Source organism: Hirundo rustica, chromosome 4, assembly GCF_015227805.2.
Source record: "Hirundo rustica isolate bHirRus1 chromosome 4, bHirRus1.pri.v3, whole genome shotgun sequence".
Taxonomy (NCBI): Eukaryota; Metazoa; Chordata; class Aves; order Passeriformes; family Hirundinidae; genus Hirundo; species Hirundo rustica.
This window is the reverse complement of record NC_053453.1, coordinates 49,878,705-49,900,503: the sequence shown is the minus strand read 5'-3', so window position 1 is coordinate 49,900,503 and position 21,799 is coordinate 49,878,705. Positions and strand designations below refer to the sequence as shown.

Below are 21,799 nucleotides of genomic sequence, written 5' to 3'. Positions count from 1 at the left end.
AACTTTGCAGATAAATGACAAATGGTAAGTGGAAAATGCCTGCCAACTTGAATTTTCAAACACTTCTAAATATTTTGGTTAATAAGGGCCATTCAAATATTAGAAAAACAAACAAACATAAAGGATTTGAATTTGAATAAAACCATCTTATTTTTGTAGAGAATTCTTTTCATTCAAGGAAAGAATACTTGATAAATTGGCAGACAGAATTTTGTTTAACATCCCTCCAAAATCTGTCTGAGGCAGAGCTGACCTAAAAACTTGCCGTAGTCAAAAGAAAACATTTCTGCTCTTCCTTTGGGTCCTCCCTCTGAGGTTTGCTCCTTTCTGTCCCTCTGCATTGGCTCTCGCTTGTTCAGTCTTGTGAGGAACTTATTCAGTTCCTTGTATCAGCAGTAAACTTCCTTTTTCTGGCTGAATTAGTCTTCTGATGATTCAGTGGGCTGATTCATTTCACAGAGGGATCAGAGAACAGAGAAAGAACCTCATCTCTCTGCAGGAGCAGAGATGGAAGGAAAAGAGAACCAGGTTTGAAAAAAAGTGCAGCAATGAGGTGTTACAGGTTGGGTCAGCTGCTGATGGAAGTTATTCTTAGTAGTCCCTGTTTAGCTTTTCTCAGAGAAAAAAAAAAAAAAAAGAGTCTAATAATAAAAAAAAATCTAATTAAAAGAAGTATTTACTCTATTGACTCTATCTGAGCTAGGTCTTATTAGAACTAACCTGCTTTAGAATACCACGTTCAGACACCCCTCTCTTCACCTGTTGAATTTAGCCAAGTCTAAGACATTTAGCGACACTAGTCCAGTGTCTGTGGACATGCTCAAACCACGCTTTACATATTATTGATGTTTTGGTTATAACATTGCTGCTGCTTCATTAACACTGCACCTGCATCTCTGAGGTTATGTTCATTCATGTGACTGATTCCTGAAAAACAGGAGGATATGATTTAGTAATAATGCCAGAGAAGTAAAAAAACCCCCTCAGAATAAAACCCCAAAACACAACCCCGTGACCCCGTCAATCTAAAGAGATGCTAAATTTGGTCAACAGAAACCTCAGCGGTGATCCAAGTTCTGAGAGCTGGTTAATGCGGTATGTATAAGAAATTAATGTCTCATTTTAGTCCAGGTAATAACTAATTTTTCTCCATAAAAGTTAAAGAGATATAATTCCAGTTCTGTGACAATGATTTGTTTGACTTATCTGTATTATCCAAGATTTTAAAATACAGCTTGAACTACACGGTTTGGATCTGCAAAGCCAATTGCACAAAGTGCTGTTGAGAGGGTAGAAAGCTTTTGATACCTTTCTGGTTTTTCCAATACTAGGTAAAATTTACTTACTGAACACCTCTCCCAAAAGCAGAATCACAGCTTCAAGGTCTGGAGCCACTGCTAAAGCAAGCAAGCACTCAGCAAGAAGCACTAACAATTGTTGCTCAGCAGTTAGAGATTTTTAGTTCTTTGAGAAGAGAATAGCTCTGCATGGTCTACTCAGTCATAAATGTTAAACAGTACTCAATTAATAGTTCTAGGTCTATCCTCTAGGCATAAACTGTTTTGTTTATGCACAACCAAGGAGGAATTTTCTCTTCATTCTTTGACTCAGTGCACAGTCATCTTCCCCAAAAACTATTGAACTCAACGGAGAAACTTGGTGGCCTTTGCCTTTGCCCTGCCCACATTTGCACAGCACGTTAGAAGCACTAATGTGAAAACTGTGTAGGTTTCAGCTGACTCTGAACTCTGCAGAGAATTAGGCGATAAGCTTAAAATGATGACAGTATGATACAGTGTCATCTGTTCCCATCAGTTTACACTTTCTTTAAAAAAAAGAGAATGCATTTAATTTCTATTTAGTAAATGATCCAGTATCATTTACAGCCTTCAAGAAATGCTTTAAAACTCAGTATAATTCTGTTTAACTTTTTGTTTCTCTCTTTTTTTTTCTGTAGTGCCACCCTAGCGGATGCCTTATTGATCTCTGTATGCAAATGGGTATTATAATGGTGTTAAAGCAGACATGGAATAATTTCATGGAATTGGGATATCCGTAAGTAAATATAATACCTATGCTTCTGTAGGTCAGAGAATACTAAGTTTATGCTTCCCCCTCCCCGCCCAGGATACAGAACTCCAGATAAACAGATGATGTTTGGGGCTTTTTTCCACATTGGACAAAATTTGCAAAAGTGAAAGTGTAATATAAATATTAACAAATAAGTAATACAGGGGAAGTACTTGATTTTGTTAACTTGTATTCTGTGTTCTAAAACTGCTTAAAAATAGTTGTGTGACCACTGTGTTAGTTACATGAAAAATATTATATGTATAATTTCTTAGCTATATGAGTAAGTTCTAAATTTGATTTCTTGTTGGGTGATAAAAGATGCCTGAAAGAGCAGGTATGAGCTGGAAAAAAATGCACTATTGGCACATGCATTCTGAAAGATGGAAAAATGTACTGACCGGTATGGAGACAGGTTGCCTTGTGATCTTCCAAGGTAATATGAAGCTGTGCCCTAGCTAAAAGGTTTGCAATTATTCATTTCATATTGGTTCATTCCTTATTGATTAGTATTTAATGAGCATGTTTAATTAACAATTAACATAGGTTTAATATGATCTATGTAATTGATGCTAGAGACACCGTGGATAGTCATCAAGGGAAATTAGCAAGTGTGAAAATCCAAGGGAAAGCTGACATTGTCAGAAAGTTTGCCCTTGCAAAGTTCAGAGCGATTTGCTATTTCTCCATCTTTACTGGGCCTAGCACTCCTTGCCAGTATTTTGCAGATATTAAGGCTGCAGGGATTAGTTGGGATGGGCAGGAGGGAACAGTAGCAGCAGTATTGATCCTTCTCTTTCCATTCTATACCTCTTTTGTCAGTTTTCATTATAACTCTCTGCTTTCTATTAATACAGATTTTGAAACTTAACAAAGAGCACAGAAGAGAAATAAAAGGTGATTGATAGAGATAGGAGGAGACTGTTTAAGAACAAGTGATTTAATAGGAATAAACTGCTTCAGGTGAAGTGAATCTTCAGAGTCACAAGGAAAATCACAAGATAAAAGACACAGTAACAACACTGTGAAATGCTTCAACTTATTCTGATGAGAGATGTGTTTGCTCTCCAGACCCTGCAGTCCACCTTCTAGCCCTGAAATGCTGAAAGCAGGTGTGAAAAACACCTTTCTGCTAAGAGCTTGATGGCAGCCAACACAATGTGAATGGCCAGAGGACTTGGAGGCAACCCTGTAATCTGTAGCTGAATTCAGTTGAATTGCACTCAATTGCACATACATTTCTTTAAGGACGACAGGAAAAGCTGTAACCTTTCCGATAACTATGTATATGGAAAAAGAATCTCTAAGATTCAAGAAAACAAGCAGCTGTCCAAACCCTTATCCAAATCCAATGACTATTTGCTGTCACTTTGCACCATTCACAGACCAGACCCGGCCCCTGTGAGGGCAAGAAGAGAAGCATTGTCAGGAAAAGGACTGAATTATTTGGGTGATCTATAACTTTTTTTTCTTACTGAGACAAAATGGCCAACCTGATTTCAGAGAAAATCTGTCATTGTGGTTTGGTGGTTTTTTTCTCTCTATACTAACTCTTAACAAGAGTCCTTTGTTGGCCGAACCAGTGCAACTCTCTGAATAAGGTTTTTTTTCAGATGTGAGAATTCATTTCACTTTTGGCTCACTGCCTTTCACAGTGGTCTTACACATGCATTTCTTTGGGAACAGTATCTTCCCCCTGATGTCCAGTACAGGTTCCCCATTTTTTGAGATGGAGGTAGCTCATATGTCAGCCATCCATCTCTCAGCCACCATGCATTATCTGTAGCTCACACACTTCTTTCTGCCTTTCTCCTCTGAATGTTTGGCTGCAGATACCATTCAGGGTTGCCTTTTCCCTTCCAGGATTGCCCAGAGACTGTTACCCTGCACACTGTAGAGCCATGCAGAGTTGCCAGGTCACACGCACAGGAAAGAATCAAGCATTAGTACCCTTATTTACCGAGCTCAGCTATCTCCACACAGCATTGCATTCTGCTTTATAAACAGGCCCTGAAGTGATTTGTCATTCTGTGCAGAGAAAAAGAAGTAAATAAATAAGGAAAACATGTCAAAATCCTTTTACCATTTTAACAAATCTAGGCTGAAATTACAGCTCATCAGCTGTATCTGTTTTCATATCTATTATGCTGTGTCATCAGCCATGTGTATTACTAATCCTCTATTTTCCTGTACATTGGGAAATGAATTTTGCAAGATACGTTGTGCCCACTTAACATCTTCCAATTTTGTGATAAGCATCCATTAATATTCTTTACTTTGTTTTTTTAATTTAATTTAAAATGTAGGCTAATTCAAAACTGGTGGACCAGGAGAAAACTACGGCAAGAGTATGGCACACAGGGAAAAACAAGCTTCCCACAGTGGGAAAAGGACTATAATCTGCAGCCTATGAATGCTTATGGACTCTTTGATGAATACCTAGAAATGAGTATGCCTCTAATCTTCGTTCTCTCTCTTTCACTAGATTTTAATATTGTTGCTTTTTTGTTGATGTGGGCAGGTGAATTCTTTTAATTATCACTATATAAAGCTAAGGAGACTGCAAAACGATTTTCATTCTCACAGGTCAGGTGAAGAATGGGAGTAAGTTTCTAAGAACCAAACCAATGTAGTTAAGCACACTGCTGATGGTGTGCTAACCTCCCAGCTATGAAACACTTTCCATTCTGGTTAGTTTTTCCAAATCAGAGCCCAGCTTTTTATCTGCATATATTTGTGAAGAACTTTTCTGTTATTTTCTAAAAAAAGTTGCCTTGTGCTTTCACTTTGAAGTGCATGGTACAGACCTGCATGCTTGTTTATGTTTAAAATCCTCCCTCATTTACTGCCTTATATTTACAAACTTACTTACATATTTACTCACTTACTGCCAAGAGGCACTTCTTCTATCCTGTGGAGAGAGAAGAATAACTGCTCAAAAAAAAAAAACCCTAAAAAACCACTTTTGCCCTATGTGACTGAACTGCATATGTCATGTTTGTTTGGTTTTTTTTCCTTTTCTCCCTCACACAATTCTTTTCAAATTAATGGGAAATCTGATAAACTGAAAACCTGCTTCTAGAAACTTAAACAGAATTTCAAACTTCTTCCTATGTGAACTATTAAAAGAAATGTATTCATCCCTAATCTTTGCAAGTGTTAAGAGCTCCTAGTTGATGCTGGAGTAAAACTGTCCCTTTCTAAAAGCACATTTTTTCTGCCTCTGAACTTCACTCCAAATTACAAAATTTAAATGGTGCTGTCCGTTCCAGGTCTGATGTGCATTCGCTCTTTTCATTCTTTCTTCTAACTTTTGTCAAGGCCTAGCCGTACAGCTGCCACTAGACCATTATATAGTATAACATAATAAGAAGTGTCTGTATACTTTGTACATACAGCTTATTATTATACACTCTTTGGTGTCTTAGACCTTGGGATTACATCCTAGCAATTTTGCTGTGATATTTCCGTTTTTTTCCCCAGTTCTTCAGTTTGGCTTCACAACCATTTTTGTGGCAGCTTTTCCACTGGCACCACTTCTGGCCTTACTAAACAATATTATAGAAATTCGGCTTGATGCTTACAAATTTGTTACTCAGTGGAGAAGACCTTTAGCTTCAAGAGCCAAAGACATAGGTGAGCTCTTTGTATGGTGTTTGTTATATATATGCATTATCTTTTAAAGCTTTGACCACTCCAAGTAAAAGCAAATTAAGGTATTTTCTGTCATCTGCCCAGTTAATAATACATCCCTTGGCTGTTCAAAAAAGCTTCAAGTATCTGATGCCAATCTACTTACGCAACAAATAGTCTGTATTGGAAAATGTCTTTTAATGATTTTTTGGGGGACTTAGCAGCCAAGGTGTAAAGTGATCAGTGTTCTCTGCAGGTGATTTGTTGTGGCAGACATGTGTGTTGTGCAAACACATGCTGGTGCTGCATTTGAATATAATAGACAGATCAGATGAAACATGATAATAGACAGATCAGATGAAACATGAAAGCCAAGTTAAAGTGGCCACCATCCTGTAAGGGACCTGTATATATTTATATTTAGCTGGCCGAAACCAAACTTCCCTGTGACTCAGGGGCCATGCCCACCAGGTCCCTGGTGGGTCAGACAGGGTGGGTCTGGGTCCCAGCAGACAACTTGCTCTCAATGAGTCACACTTGCATTGCTAAACACAAGGTCCACGTAACTGAAGTAATCCAGCCACACACTATTGCAACAATCTCTGGACTTATTTTGACTACAAATCTCTTCTGTTCTTGCAGTATGCAAAAGCAGAACACCTTTAGGAAGAACTCTAAAACAAAGTCATTCTGCTCAATGCTGAATCCCTGGTGTTTTCAGAGGGGAAAATAGGAAACCTTGCTAAACAACTGCATTGACAAAATCTGTAGCCCATATCAAGGAACAGCAGAAGCTCAGGCTTTGTGTTCTTAGAACATTCTACCATGTGCCTAAAGTCTGTGTCTGATTAAAGCTTTGAATGCAGTGTAAATCTGTGGGTTTTGGCACAAGCCTGGACAACAGTCAGTACATGGTATACACTGCAGACATAATTTCTAAAAAAAACCAGTTGTATAGTGTAATTAATAGAAGTACAGAAAAATACTTTTTTTTCCATGTTGATTCAGATATGATTTCTCAAAATAAATTACATTCAGGAAAGTTTTCAGGGGCAGTTTAATGCCTCATAAAATCAATGGGTATGTCTAACCTTCCTTTGTTGTGATTCACAGTGATGAGGTCTTACTGTTCAATAAGAATTTTTTTTTTTAATTCAGTGACTCTTGGATAAAAACTACATAAAAACACCTTATGCAGTGAGGAAAACTACTTCAGACCATGCAGTATTTCAGGCACTTTGGTTCTTGTTTTTCCTGGAGCAAATATACTGTCCTTGTTGAACAGGCATCTGGTACGGGATCCTGGAAGGCATTGGAATTCTTTCTGTTATCACGAATGCATTTGTTATAGCAGTGACATCAGATTTCATCCCTCGTCTTGTTTATGCTTACAAGTATGGACCTTGTGCTGGCCAAGGAGAAGCAGGACAAAAGTAAGGTTTTTTTGGGGATGGGGGTGGGGAAACAGATGTGCACAAAAATAACTTACTACTTGAATAGGTGCAGTGTTACTGTCTGTGTATTTTGTGATTCCACTAAACCAAATGTGTTGTTTGTGTTTAGGTAACAGATCCCAGCCATGGGTACTGATGCTCTGCATATTTACAGAATGGGTTGCTGAGTGACTGTGATTCATTATGTGAATTCAAGGCAAACATGGCAGAGCTATTTCAGAGATTTAGTGTGTGTGACAGGATGCTGCCCAAGCTGTACTTCCCAGCTGGTAGTACATGGATATAATCCTCTTTTTTTTTCTGAAGCAAATTTAAAGAATTTGTTGAGCATTTTAAATGTGTACACTGGGTTTTTTTCCTGATGTAATATTCAGCATGTATTACTCAAAAAAGTAGTGTCTAGTGAGAGGAAGCAATTTTCAACTAATACATCAAGATATACTTACAGAGAAAAGTAATTTGCTTTTCTTCTAAAACTAGAGTTCTTAGATTAAATCTTCCAGGAGACATTTGTCATCTGAATCCCTGCCGCCTAAGTGGATTTTTTTTTTCAGTGTTGCTAAACACTGAGATTATATTAGCATTTGCACACTACCACCAAGTATGAGATAGTTGCTGCATGGCCACTTGTGAAATCTCAGCTGTTGGGCTCCGGGAAGGTCACAGAATCCAGCCAAACACAGACACAATTTGCAAATGCTCTAGCAGTACCATTAGCAAGGAAACCTGCTGTTCAAAGAAACCCAGGCTAAACAGTAGACAGTGGCAGAGCGCTTGTATTGCCATATTGGACATAAGGCAGATTGATTTTTTTACTCCCTGCTGCAGAAAGTGAGTTCATCTATTGCTGCTTTTTGACATCTTTTGACTGTCAATACATTTAAGCATACTGACAGAAGAAGGGAATCTGGTGCGGCAGCTCCTGATTAGCAGATCTGAAACTTACTGTTCTGCAAGGAGTTGGGCATTTTAGCTGAGGCTAGGGAAGATGTTCAGTTTACTTTCATGAAGAGTTAAAGTCCCTTCAGGTGTAAAGTGATCTGGTGCTAGTTGTTTTTGAGCATGTGCTTCTGCTCATGCCATTATAAAGAGCACCAGGATACTGTGGCACTGTAGGCAAATTTCATTGCTAAAGAAACGATAAAGAAGGATTTTTCTCAGGACCACTGTGCATGAAAAAACAAAACCTTTAGAAATATTTCTCTTAAGACTCAAATATGATTAAGTGGCTTTGGAACTAGTTCTGCATATGGGAAGTATTTTGACTCACAGTTTGGCTCATCTTCTTTTCACAAACCTTTAATACACCGTTTTCATACTTCTGCTGCTTTTTTGAGTGAATTTCTAGATGAAACCATCAGGTAGCAACACTTCGAAGGAGCTAACCTGTATTAAAACTGTTTATGTCAGCATTCTGAATAATGTTATTAGTAAGTACTGTTACAAAAGCAGGAGGGTATTAAAAATCCACAGGAATAGTGAGTTTTCTCAAATTAAAGTGTGAAGACCATCTGTTATTGAATAGCTTAAATGAGAGAGGTACTCTTTTCTTTCAAAAAACGTCTGTAGGTATTAGATCCATACGACACACAATGATACTAGAAAAATACTGGAACTTAATTAACTTCCAGATCTAATCAGTATGGAGACAAAGCCAGATGGTGTTTGAATATAATTTCTCAAAGACTGTAAAGTCTATTTAGACAAAACAAAATCCCCAACCCTTACTGTGCATTATACTCTGCACCAAGCTGAATACTGTGCCTACACTTACCTGTTTGGGCAGTGCAGAATGAACAGCACAACACATTTTGGCCAGATCTCCTCAGCTTTACAAACACCAAAGTTGAGCCTTCTATTGATACCCACAGCCCTTCAACAGGGGACATAACTTCTCCTATTCAGTGTTCTCTAAATTTTGCCTGGCCCTCACAATGCTCAATCACCCTGGGATCTTCTAGAATGGAGTTCCTCTGATTAACTGGACATTTTCTAAAAAGCTGTTTTAAGGGTGTTATCTTTCCATCTGATTCAGTCTCCCTTTGTGCTAGTATCATGAATGTAATAATGGGAATATTTTGATTGTCTTCCTAACACTCCTCATTATTTTCTCTGTCCCTATTGTGTCACCATTTAGGTGACTTTTCAAAAGTAACCAGTCCCAATCTTCACCATTCCTTCTCCCATAGAAATCTACCATTGCTTCACTTTTATTGTTCATCTGACCTACTTTAGCATTTCTTTTGTATTGCCTCAACATCCCTTTCAAATATTAATAAGCATCAAAATTGTGTTTTGGATTTTATAAAACTCAAAGAACATCCTCCTGGGTACAACAATTCATGGAAAAACCTTGCTGTGTCCTGCTGACAGCATTTTGTCCCCTCTAGGTGTATGGTTGGCTATGTTAATGCCAGTTTATCAGTATTTCTGGTATCTGACTTTGAAAATCGTTCAGAGCCAACATCAAATGGAAGTGAATTCTCTGGTTCACCATTAAAATATTGCAGGTAAGTTTCTGGTAAACATACATCTCTGCTTTAAGACATTGAAATGAAGAAGCAACATAAAAAATCTGGAGGTGAATCTAATTTTTAGAAGTTAAAAGTGGCAAGTTTTAACTGTGCTGTTCAGGGTCATGCTCTTCTTGGTACTGCTTGGCTGTTACCTGCATGATTCCTTCCATAAAGTTGGTATCTGGAGGGTGTTCGTAATGCAGGATTTTTATGGTGTCACAGCTTGATTCAGGCACAATCATAATGGATAAATATGGTATCAAAGGGCCAGTTTACCCGGTAAGCCTGATTGCTTAGGTGCCAGTGAGATCCAATTGTGAAGAGATTATATTACAGGACATGCAAAGGGAAGTCAGGGTTGCACAGGAGCAGCCATGCTGAGGTATTTCACAGGCCTGACAGACATAAACAGGTTCTGTCATAAGCTATCTTTACGAAACCTCAAATCCAGCATTTCCGAATTGTTGAATTGTTAATATGTTTATGTTGTTGCTCAGTTGCTCACTGGTGTAATTATTAGTAATAATCATATACTTGTGGTTTGAATCAAAAGAAGATAAGAAGTTAATTATCTGCATGTCTTTGTCCTCAACAACAGATTGGAGAAATTCCAGTCTGAGAAAAGTCTGTAATGGCAGATTTGCACCTGACTGGTTTTAATGGCCAAAACCCTCAAAGATCTACATAAAGGTCTTAAATGGTGTCCCAACCAAAAATACCTAACCAATACAGCTACCATTTTTTAATTGCAATATTACATTACAGGCATGAGACATGGAAGTCCTTTAGCAGATATGCTTAGTCCCAGTGTTTTTCACTGTGAACAATTAAAATACCCTTTATGAATGCTTAAAGAACATAAGATACTCTGTGATACCACAAAGATCTGTGATATAGCAAAAGTCAGTGATACTTGCAATATTTTGATGTTTTTATGACTAGGACGAATTTTGAGTGGGATAGCATAATAAAAGTGGTGGGGCGTGGGGGAGATGGTATTAGTGCTTTCATTTAACCAACTGATACTTAAGACTGTTGCAACTTATTTGACAGAAAGAGTACGCCCGTGCTGAATTCACCTGTGGAGCAGAACCACAGTGAGAGTATTCCATTCCACGTTGTTTGCTATAGCATTTTTTTTTTTTTTTTTTTTTTTTTTTTTTTTTTTTTTTGGTCACTCTGACCATTCTCTTCTCCCCCTTTAACTCCTTTCTTCCTCAGCTTCTAGCATGAAGTTGCTGCTCCTTAAATCTGATGATGGAAATCCCACAATTTAAAAAAAAAAAAAAAAAATTGTCTCCTCAATATCCCCTAAACAGAACACTATTAAAATTGGTGTGATAAATCTCCAAAAGATATAGCTGTTCCTTTGGGAGACACTGAATTGTTATGTATATCTACCCTTGAAAGAAAATTAACATCTTTCTTTAGCAGAGTTTATCAGCTTCTTACCCAGCTGCATTCTGCTAAAACATCAGTCATTTTTATTGCACTTCAAGGCAGATATTCATAGGGAGGTAAGAAAATATTATGTTCTACTGTGTAGTAGTGTAGGCATTTTTCCAGGAAGGCAGTTTGTCTGAAGAAAATCCCAGTTAACTTCTGGTTGCCTGGAACACAGATGGTGCTGTGCTATTCTGGTTGTTTATAAAAGTTTTCCCCATTTTTTCATGTGCCACAATGGATTCCTAGCAAGTTAAAAAAAAAAAAAAAGTTATACTGGGATTTGGTCCAGGGATTTTTCATTTCGGGATGCTTAGGCTATTGTAAAACATCCTAAACTGTGAAGTCAGAATGGTACTTGCAGGAGGAAAGATCATCTCAGTTTTAAGAACTTATTCTAGAAATACTGCAATTTCTGAGAGATTTGATGCTAAGATGTCAAAACAGTTTATTTCAGTTTGTATAGCACCCTCTCCAATCTAAGAAGATGAAGGTTCATGGAGAAATACAGATTTTCATAGAGATTAAATAACTGTTTATTTCTTTTATTCATCTGCATTTTCATTAGTTTCTTAAAACTAACGTAGTGATCAGCCTGTATTATTTACTATGGTATTTTCAATATTTTTTTACAGTGGGTTTTCTCTCCCATCTAGGAAACAAATTAAGAAGCAAACAATTTTACACTACTTCTAAATAAGGTTTCTGCAGAACTATTTTAGAATTAACAAACTGCTAGTAAAAATGGACTCCAGAATGTGTGACTTAAACAGATTCATGGTTTGTAGATACAATCTTGAAGTATTCCTGGATCCAACTTTTCCAATAGATATCTACAGTTAAATTTTGGAGACTTAAAGTCTTCCAAGAACCACTCTGTGAGAAAAGACACTACATCATTTTCTCACATGGTCCTCACCCTGTTGATATACCAAGAGGTGCAGTGCTGGCTCTGCTGAAGTCAGAAAGAGTCATGTTTTACACCAGGGATGGCCAACAAATTGATCAAGGGGCAGATGGAGTCCACGGGGCATTTTTATATGGGTTTTGGGAGAACTGACAAAGCTAGGGACATTGGTCCTTGAAGTGGAAATAAAGTGTCCCTTAAAAGAGTAGAGCACCTCACCCTTCTCCAAATTCTGAGAAGATGCCTGGAAGGTTGTGCTGCCAAGAGAGATGCTCTAGGGTGAAAGCACCCACCATCCTGTGTATTTGCTTAAGGGGTTTTCTTCACACAGACAGTGGTTTGGGTCCTTTGTACCCAATTTCCATTAGCCCTCCTGGAGTGTTACCTACTTACTGGTAGGTTTCAGCTGAAGTAAGTCCGTTTGCATGAAGAGAAACATGGTAACTGGAGGTGATCAGGACACTTACTTCAAAAGAAGGCACCTGACCTGAAATCAAACACTAACACAGGCCCAGCCTTAGAAGCAAGCAGTATTAGGGTAACCTGTACAGTTTGAACTGAGCTCATTTTTGATGGAGAAAATATAATGATCAAGAGAAGGTGAGCTTTGGTTTTGCCTTCACCCTGGCAGCAATGCAGAGCTTGCTAACTACCACGCTGTGCTTGTCTTTCAGGTACAGGGACTACAGAGACCCTCCTCACTCGCCAGTGCCCTATGGTTACACGCTGCAGTTCTGGCACGTCTTAGCAGCCCGCTTGGCTTTCATTATTGTGTTTGAGGTCAGTCACCATTCAAGTGGCAAAACAAAACGAAAAAGAAAACAAATTTCCCTCTGAAGCTTTGCATTAGGCTGATCTATGATGGCAGCTGTTGAGATGTTTTGGCTTAGTTTCTTCTACTTCCATTATGCTTTGTATCCTCAGCTTTGTTTTCTGAACAGCCACAGGCATGTTGGTTCTCACAGAAAAGAGAATAGAACACTGAGAACTATAGCAGTGAGTTCAAACAGGAGGAAATAAATGAAGTTTTTATTACCTTTTGAGTAACTTATCTAGGTTGGGAAGCCATATGCTGACTTGTGTGAGAATAGGGGTGAAGGAACATGAGAAGAAAATACTAAGTCTGAGCAAGTGAAAAACAATGATAGTTACAGTATTTACACATCTAGTTTTCTTTTTTTTTAAATGTCCTTCATTCCTCCAGAATGATAGGCATCAAAAAGATGATGACAATGAAAAGGATTCAATGTCTTTGTCTATGTTCATAATATTAGTATTTACTTTCAGTATCTCAGACATCTTTAAGGCAAACCAATACCAACTTCACGACTGGCATTCCCATGCTGATTTTGAAAAAGATAGCCAGAAGAGTAGAAAAACAGGATGAGATGATTCACCAAAAAAGAAAATGCAACTCTTAAGGCCTAATTTCAAGTGCCTGAATATCCCCATCAGAATCCAGGAGATCAATATCTCTCCAGCTTCAAACATCTTTCAAGAAATTTGAAATGCCTTTTACACTGTGAAGAAGCAAAAGAAGGAGCACATGATTTTAGAAAACTCTTTACTCACAGATACAGAAACTGTAGTCACCATACTGGCATATGGTATAATGTTCATGAGCACATATTGCATTCCAGCTCACAGGACAGTGTAAATTCTGAACTGAGCTTTTAACACATCCTCTTTGAATAACACAACAGAAGCATTTGTGTTAGAGCAAAGGTGGAGAAGAAGAATTTTCTAAATTATTATTTCTATTCTTCATGGCTCAGCAGAAGCCCAAAGACTTCAGCAAATTCCCTATGATTGTAATTTTCAGACCTTCCCAGGTGAAGGAATATGGCACTGCAGGTTGGGCTCTCATTCTTTTACACTGGGTAATTTATTAGCAGTTGGTTCCCAAGGAGATAATTTCTTCTATCATCTGTTCCATGGTAAATGAAACATTAAGGGAGGGAGGGAGGGAGGGAAGAAAAAGAAAAGGAAAAGGAAAAGGAAAAGGAAAAAGAAAAGAAAAGAAAAGAAAAGAAAAGAAAAGAAAAGAAAAGAAAAGAAAAGAAAAGAAAAGAAAAGAAAAGAAAAGAAAAGAAAAGAAAAGAAAAGAAAAGAAAAGAAAAGAAAAGAAAAGAAAAGAAAAGAAGAAAAAGAAAAGAAAAGAAAAGAAAAAGAAAAGAGAAAGCATGCTAGGCTTAATCTCTTCTAGTTTCATGAACAGTCAGTACTGAAAATCAGGGTATGCATCTCCAAAAAGGACTTCAAGAATGGTCCTTGCATGTCAGCCTAAGAATTTTAAAGACTGAAAAGAGTCTGGCATCTTGATACACGCTTGATATAAAGGCAGCACAGCGTAGGCACAAAGAGCAGTGAGGCAAAAAAAATGAGCCCTGTTCAAGTCTCAGTGTTCAGCCAAATCTGAGACCAACTGGGGAAAAACTTTTTGTGTCTGCCTGTTACTGGTACATCTGATTTGACTTTATCTCAACCAAAGCCGTAGGCTGGTGCATATCTGCCTCCCTCAATGTGAGCCACTCTGTTTATTGACACTGCAAGCTGTCTCCTTAACTATATTTGTGAAATCAAAAAGGTAATTGCAGCAGAAACCACGACTTCTTTTTTGAAAACACTAATGGGTGTATTGTGATTGCTACAGTGCTTACAATAAAGATTGCACTAAGAGATAGGGGACTCAAGGTAGGTTTTTTCATAAATTAAGTAACTGCCTTGGCTCAGACCCCTCTTGGGCACTCTGAGTGTGGTTTGTTTTGAATAACTTAACTTCCTTTGAAAGGAAACAAATTATTTCCTATCACTGCAAGAGGAATTATTTGTCCAGGCTAAACTGATGGAAGAGGACTTTTTTCTCTTTTTAGGTTTGGCATAAAAACCACAACAATTAGAGTATTGTGAGTTTATGTATCATGAAGGAAGAATACATTGGAAAACATTTTACATTCTCTTTCCAGTGGCTTTCAAAAGAAGGGTTCTGGAGAAGAAGAAATGCCTTTATTTCTCCAGTCTAGAATGTATGTGCTTTCTGAGATGGAGGATTTTTCTGTTTATCTGTTCCTCCTCTCAAGTGAAGTGAGTAAATCTCCAAGCAACATTTTTGATCAAACAGAAAAGGACACTCAAGCAATCCTCGGGCATCAAACTCAAGCTTTGCTGTGTCATGCCTACAATAGGAGGAACAAAGGATCAGTCCACTTGTATTTAATTGTGATATTTGCTAAATAGGAATAAGTCTTTGGATAAGAGACATAGTGTAAGAAAAAATGTTTAGATTTTGTTTTGTATACATTACTACTTTTGCATAGATACATTACCTCAAATTTTGATGTGACCATTTATGGCAACAGATTAAGTGTTACATCAATTGAGCCTCCTCTTCCTGCAGAGCAGGAACTAATACCAGTACTAATACCAGGCTCTATCCAATCAACCTTACAGCAAATCATGACCTCCAGGCTTTGAACACACACATAGAACAGCTTTGAGGCCTTATTTGAACCCACCTGCTCATAATTTCTGCTGTGACCCATACTCCACTGATTTTGGCCGGAGTTTTTGTAGGGAAAAAAATTCATTGTTTGTTTTCTTAAAATTTAGTAATGGATTTAATTTAAACACAACATCTGTCTGCAAATTGGAAAGAGAAGATTTTCAGAAGATATGAAAAGTACATGTTTTCTTCCTGAGGTTTTAAAATTTTCATTCCTTTTTTTGTGTTCACAGCACCTTGTCTTTTGCATAAAGCATCTGATCTCCTACTTAATTCCAGATCTTCCAAAAGATCTGAGAGATCGAATGAGGAGAGAAAAGTATCTGATTCAGGAAATGATGTATGAAGCTGAACTAGAACGTCTGCAAAAAGAGCGGAAAGAAAGAAAAAAGAATGGAAAATCTTATCACAATGAGTGGCCATGACAGGATGAGGAATAAACTGCTTAAAAGAAGATGAGAACTCTTGTTTATAAAAATTCCTGGGTTTCTACAGCAGAAAGTGCACTGAAAGGAATAGTCAGTAATGTTGTGTGCACTTAGCACACATGTGCCCCTGTTCAATAGGGTGGATTTTGCCTTTTGAAATTAGAGGTGTTTCCAAGGCTTAGTCTTCTCCAAAGCTGATGTCAGCATAAGCACATCAAACCAATACTAAGTCTCTGCACTCTTGCCAGGAAGCTCCCAGGCCCTGACTAAAATTCGAGGCCCTGAACTTCAAAGCAGTTATTCAACTCACAGTGCTTTACAGAACTTGGTGATCCTACGGCTCATTCTCATGAAGTTACTACTTCATAAGCAGTGACTGCGCCTTTGCAGCGTGGCAGTGTTTGTCCGCGTGTGTGGCTACCACCTGCAGCACGTGCACGGCAGCGTTGCTCTCTTCCACGGTGGACCCAACTGCGTTAAGTTTGCATTTGCCACCAGTTAAGGTCATGTAGGTGGACCATTTCCATTACTTAACAATATTGAAATACTATCTAGAAGCAGATGCATGATCATGAGTCTGATCAACTGGTCTAACAATGCTGAAAAATGTAGGCATTAGAAGTGCAGACAGCCAAGCGTCTAAATGTGGCCAGAGGTATCTAGCTGTAGGGTCATTTATTTGGAAATGACACTGTGAAAAGTTGGTAATATATGTTAAAGTTTTGAACAGTGCCTTTTCAGCTATAGGAGTGTCTGGTGTCTGAAGGAATCAAATCAGGTTAGGGCATCTTGCCCAGAACTGCCACATATTTGTGTTGCCAGATCACATTGAGGCCTAGTCAGGAATTATGGTGTCAGACAGTGTTTTAAAGACCTATCTGCCTACAAAAAAAAACAAAACGAAAAAAAGACAGATGAACCAGGTCAGCAGAATAAAACACAGTCATCCAGAATATCTACACTTGTAGCACTTTGTGTATTCATCATTCCATTATCTATGAAGGGATTGAGGGAAAAAATAAATCAAGAGACTGTAGTATTAAACAGCTTGAAATCCAAAATGCAAAGCAATTCTACACAGGCTGCAAATTAGACTTGGGCAAAATAAGCCACTGTCAATATCCTTTAGCAAATTCCTCAGTATTGAGAAATTAAAAATTTCCGATTTAATTAAGAAATTAAAAATTTCCAGACTACTAACTCAAAAGAGTGGACTTGTAGCTTTGAAGACATTGTAAGTGTTGGATGAAGCAACATGAATCAAAATACTGAGTGTTGCGAAAGCTCTTCAATCAGTTGTTTCTAAAAGTTATTCTGGAACTAATTTGATAGAAGGAGTAGAATTTGCTCTTCTGGATGGACCATACAATGCAAGCTCCTATGGATGGATACCTTGAGCTCCACATGACAACAGAATCATTTGCACCAAGACAAATATCACCCAATTAGATCTATTAACTCTTTTTCCACTGCAAAGGAGATCTGTGCTATTTGCATGAGAGGGGGAAGCTTTAATGAAAGGCAATATGACTTGAGGAAGAAGAGGGATGAAAGAAAATGTGAGCACCCTCCTCTCTGTAGCCACTGCCTGCCTACACAAAGAAGCAAGGAACCTCCTCCAGTAGCAGCCCACCATCCAACCAGAAGAGGATAAATTACATAGCAGTTCCTTTGTATCAGCTGCTCCTGGCCCAAGCCTGAAAGTCCCATGAGACAACATAAATGCTGAAGGAATTTCAGGATTAATTTGTTCTGTATTGGCTCAGTGCCAAACTGAGTGGGAAGCGTATCTAGTGGTTGTGGGGTAAATTTCTGACTAATGGGGCAGTGAACTTGTTCATCTTTGCCTCTGCTTACAGCATCTGTAGGCACATCCCACAGGACAGGGGGGGAAACAGGAGTATTTCTGTCTCTGTGAATAGGGGGTGGGGATCAGGCAATGTTGACCTCCAATACCCACATGCCAGATGGGTTAGTATTTACCATCCACCACCCACAGTTGCAGCCTGGGGATTTGGGGGCAGGATTGCTGTGCAAAATCATATTCAGACCAAATTCTCATGAATAATTGGATTATTTTGGATACCCTCTGTTTAATGTCTAAACCAACAGATGACCAGAGCTTAGAAACTGTTTGCTAAGTAGTAAAGTGAGACATGAGCCACGCATAAAATCAGTGTCACCCATATGAGCAAAATGGACCTTTGCAAATCCCTGCACGAAGATGCAGCTTTGTCAATTTAGATCTCAGTAACTTCTGAGAACTGAACTGAAACATAGTAGAATAGAAACTAACTTCCACTCCAGAGAAACCACTGCAATAAAATGTGCCAAAACAAATAATGTGCAGCAGAAATGCAATAGATAATAATTGATTTTGAGAGTAGTTTTCAAGATAGCTACATTATGATGAATTTTCTTGACAACACACTGCTAGAAATTGTGTCCCACTCTGCTCTAAATGAGACCATAGGTGGACTGCTTGCCAAGCTTGTGCTGAGTAGGATGCTGCAACGGGCTCTGACCTCCCTGGCAGACCCTGAGTACATGTCTGTCACTTCAGTTTGACCAGTCAGCCTGTCGAGGTTTCTCTGCTACTGGTCTGATGAATAGATTTCCCTGGAGTCCTTCAGAGCTACATAGTAGAACACTCAGGAAAGATGCCCCCTTTTTATTTATTAGAAAAAGAAAATACAAATAATAGTATAACAATAATAATAATAATAAATGGAATTTTAATAGTCTCTACAGAACTATGCCATTCTCTTCCTGATCTGATGATGGGTTTTGTTTTAATCTCCATGTGACAGTCCTGTATGTTGTTTACTTATTCCAGCTCCACAAGAGCATTACCTTCAAGGAAATGTGAAAAAAAATGCAAACTCAATGCATGGCACAGACATTTTACACAGCAAGCAGGACAGCACACATCAGAGAATTTACTGTGAAATCGTCTTGCAATCAGCATAGGATTGTTCTCCATATGCCATTCTTGACAGCAGCATGTACTTCATGAGCAGTAACACACCAGTTTTTAAAACCAAGGGAGAAAATGTATATTTGGACTATTTTTCAGCCCGTTTGCTAAGTTTTTTTGCATTCTGTTCCATGCTGGTTTTACAGATATTAGAATAAAAAATGTAAATTAACAACCTGGATACTCTGACAAAAGAAAAAAATATAAATAGAACATCATCTACATTCAAGCCACCAAATACTACATCAGAAACTTTGTTTACAAATCAGTTATTTTTGATTTTAAATCTTTCTGAGGGGAGTTACATTACTGACCATATATATTATATATATATAGATAGATATATAAAGTATATAGAGAGATTGTTTATTTGTAAATAGAAAAATTCTATGGAGAAGAATGTCAAGTTTTCACACTTTAAAAAACAATCATCAACATAAAGCCATGTTTAATGCTTGTTTAATGTGATGTAATAAACTTTAAAAATAAATTATGCATATGAAATATTTACCACTTATCATTCATGAGTTTCTTTCTGCTTACGTTATTTGTTCAGCAAGCAAACTGACCAGTCAGATAGAAGTAAAATTTAACTGCAGACCAAAAAGAGACAAAATCTATCACTATTTTCTTTTTGTGTATTCACATGGTCAAATATTGTTACTATTGTGGTTTTAGGGTTGGCGTTTTTTAATGTTTTTACTTAAACAGGTTCTTAATTGTTTTGTCTCATCACCCTGCTAGATGCTGCATGTAATTTGGACACTGTGGAGTGCTCCCACTCCTGTGAAATGAATCAGTTTTGAGCATCCCAAATTTCTTTATTAGGTGAGCTTTTAGGTGGGAGAGATGAAGGATCAGGGTGCAGGAGTATGGTGGAGACTCCAAGAATTATCCTGCTTTTACACAGACAAGGAAGGCCTTGGCTTAGCATTCAGCTAGAAGAGGTGAGTATATTTTCCCAGAGAAAATATTATTGAAAACCGGTGAATTGTTTTAATTAATGATGCCAGTTAAGAAGAATATAGAAAAAAATAAAGCCAAAAGAGTCACTTTATAACTCTGCAGCAGTCATGGGAGATTAGATAGCAGGAAATGGGGTAGTTGCATAGGTGACCTGCAAATCATAAGGGTGTTTGTCTCTAAACCGCTTAAAGCAAGGTAAGACTTCTCAGTGAAAACTCATCTTGATGTTATGATTGTCGACCAATAAATACCACCTGGCCCAAACTTTCAATTCATACCAAAATTTGAGTTAAATGACTACTCAGTGCTTAACTAGTGACTTCAGCAATAAAGGGCAGGATGGTAATTTATGTGTTTCCTCTGTTTTAAACAACTAAATGAATTTAAATTATGGAGAAATTATGGAGAAGAAAACTACATTTTTAAAGTATGATAACCAGGAAGATTAGTCTTCATGAACAAAGCAGGTAGAAGTTACAGATTATCTAAAACAGTCTAAGGCAGCATCAACTACAGCACAGTAATTTCAGCACAGAGTATGCAGAAAGGACATGCCGATGCTGTTTCACACAACAGTGACCAGTCACCCTCTGGAGAAGCACATTCAGATGGGAATTCAGCACTTGGATTGGGAGGGCTGTAGCTATACCAGCAAGTACACAGATCAAGTGCTTGCTGCAGGCTTCTGTTCTCTGTTACAGCTTACTCTTTCACAAAGCACAGGTACACAGAGGCACACTAGTCCACTTCAGCACCCTGCAGCAGCATGGAGATAGCAGTACTTACTGTCTTTCAGATCTGTGGGCTGAAAGTACCCAGCAAGTACAAATTACTACATTCCAAGGCTGAAGAAGTATTCCATGGCACAGAATGCAGTATCTGTTTCTGAGTCATGAAGACAAGGCACAAGATGGAATGCATAGCCAGATGATTCAGTTAATGGGCTAATTGTCTCAGAGTAACTTGGATAGTCCAAAATAGATATATTCCTGTCCTGAATCCTAGAAGACTTTATGCAGGATGCTATTGTTTGTCTCAGATCTTAGACATAGGAACACAAGATGTAACTCATGGGATCTATCCCACTTGATCATAGCCCTTCGACACAGTGGCTATAGGCACTGACCTGAACCCAAAGCTGCAGCAGAATGAGAAAAGGAGCTGGCCCTAAACTCTGCACTGGATAATGCTAAAAAAAATGCTTCAGGAGGCATGGGTGAAACCTGCCTCCATCTCATAGTTCTGCGCTGGGTTAGCTGATGGAGTCATGGTCACCGTGGCACCCACAGAGTGTCTGGCTGGCCTGTTCTCCTGGTCTGGTCCTTGGAGCCCATTTTTTCACTTGCATTTTCTGATCCTAACAGTTCATCTTATGCAGTAGATCATCAAGTTCCCTCTGTCACAAGGGCACAGAAGAAAATTGATTTAGATGCTACAGGGCCCCAGTCAAGGTAACTAAGCTAACACTGTGTCATATTCCAAGGTACAGCAGCTCAGTACTTGGCACAAATGCAGTTTAACTTCTAGATAGCATTTAAGGCACACAGTCAGTTTTTCACTTGATTCCCAAGCATGACTGCCTTCTAAGCTTCACAGCTCAGCTTTTCTGCAATGACTTTATTTTTCCAACTTGATTTTGCTGCTGTAGAAGTTTTAAATACACTTCTACAGCCATAGTAAAAGTCTGAAGTACAAAATCAACACAGTGGGTCACAGTCTGTTACCCAATGTACCTGAAAGCAAGCTGGAGAAGAAAGCAATGGGGGTTTTCGTCCTCCCAAAACACCAGCACAGTGCATGATCTCACTTGGATGGGTTGTTAACATTCTCTTGACAGCTCCACCAGAGGATAAGCCATTCCATAAGCCCTGCAGCCCTGGAGAAGCCTTTATCATACGACATC

At 38.3% G+C, this 21,799-nt stretch overlaps 1 protein-coding gene across 7 annotated transcripts in view; it reads left to right on the top strand.

Moving 5' to 3' along the window:
* ANO4 (anoctamin 4) overlaps window positions 1–19,251 on the top strand; it is a 244,889-nt gene extending 225,638 nt beyond the window's left edge. For all 7 annotated transcript variants that reach the window (XM_058420325.1, XM_058420324.1, XM_058420326.1 and 4 more), the window contains 7 exons: window positions 1,958–2,055; window positions 4,377–4,519; window positions 5,554–5,706; window positions 6,989–7,136; window positions 9,548–9,667; window positions 12,698–12,803; window positions 15,759–19,251. In XM_058420325.1, coding sequence (XP_058276308.1) covers window positions 1,958–2,055; window positions 4,377–4,519; window positions 5,554–5,706; window positions 6,989–7,136; window positions 9,548–9,667; window positions 12,698–12,803; window positions 15,759–15,950 — 960 coding nt within the window. In that variant the 3' untranslated portion in view covers window positions 15,951–19,251. The remainder of the gene's footprint in view (window positions 1–1,957; window positions 2,056–4,376; window positions 4,520–5,553; window positions 5,707–6,988; window positions 7,137–9,547; window positions 9,668–12,697; window positions 12,804–15,758) is intronic.
* The last annotated feature ends 2,548 nt before the right edge of the window (window positions 19,252–21,799 follow it).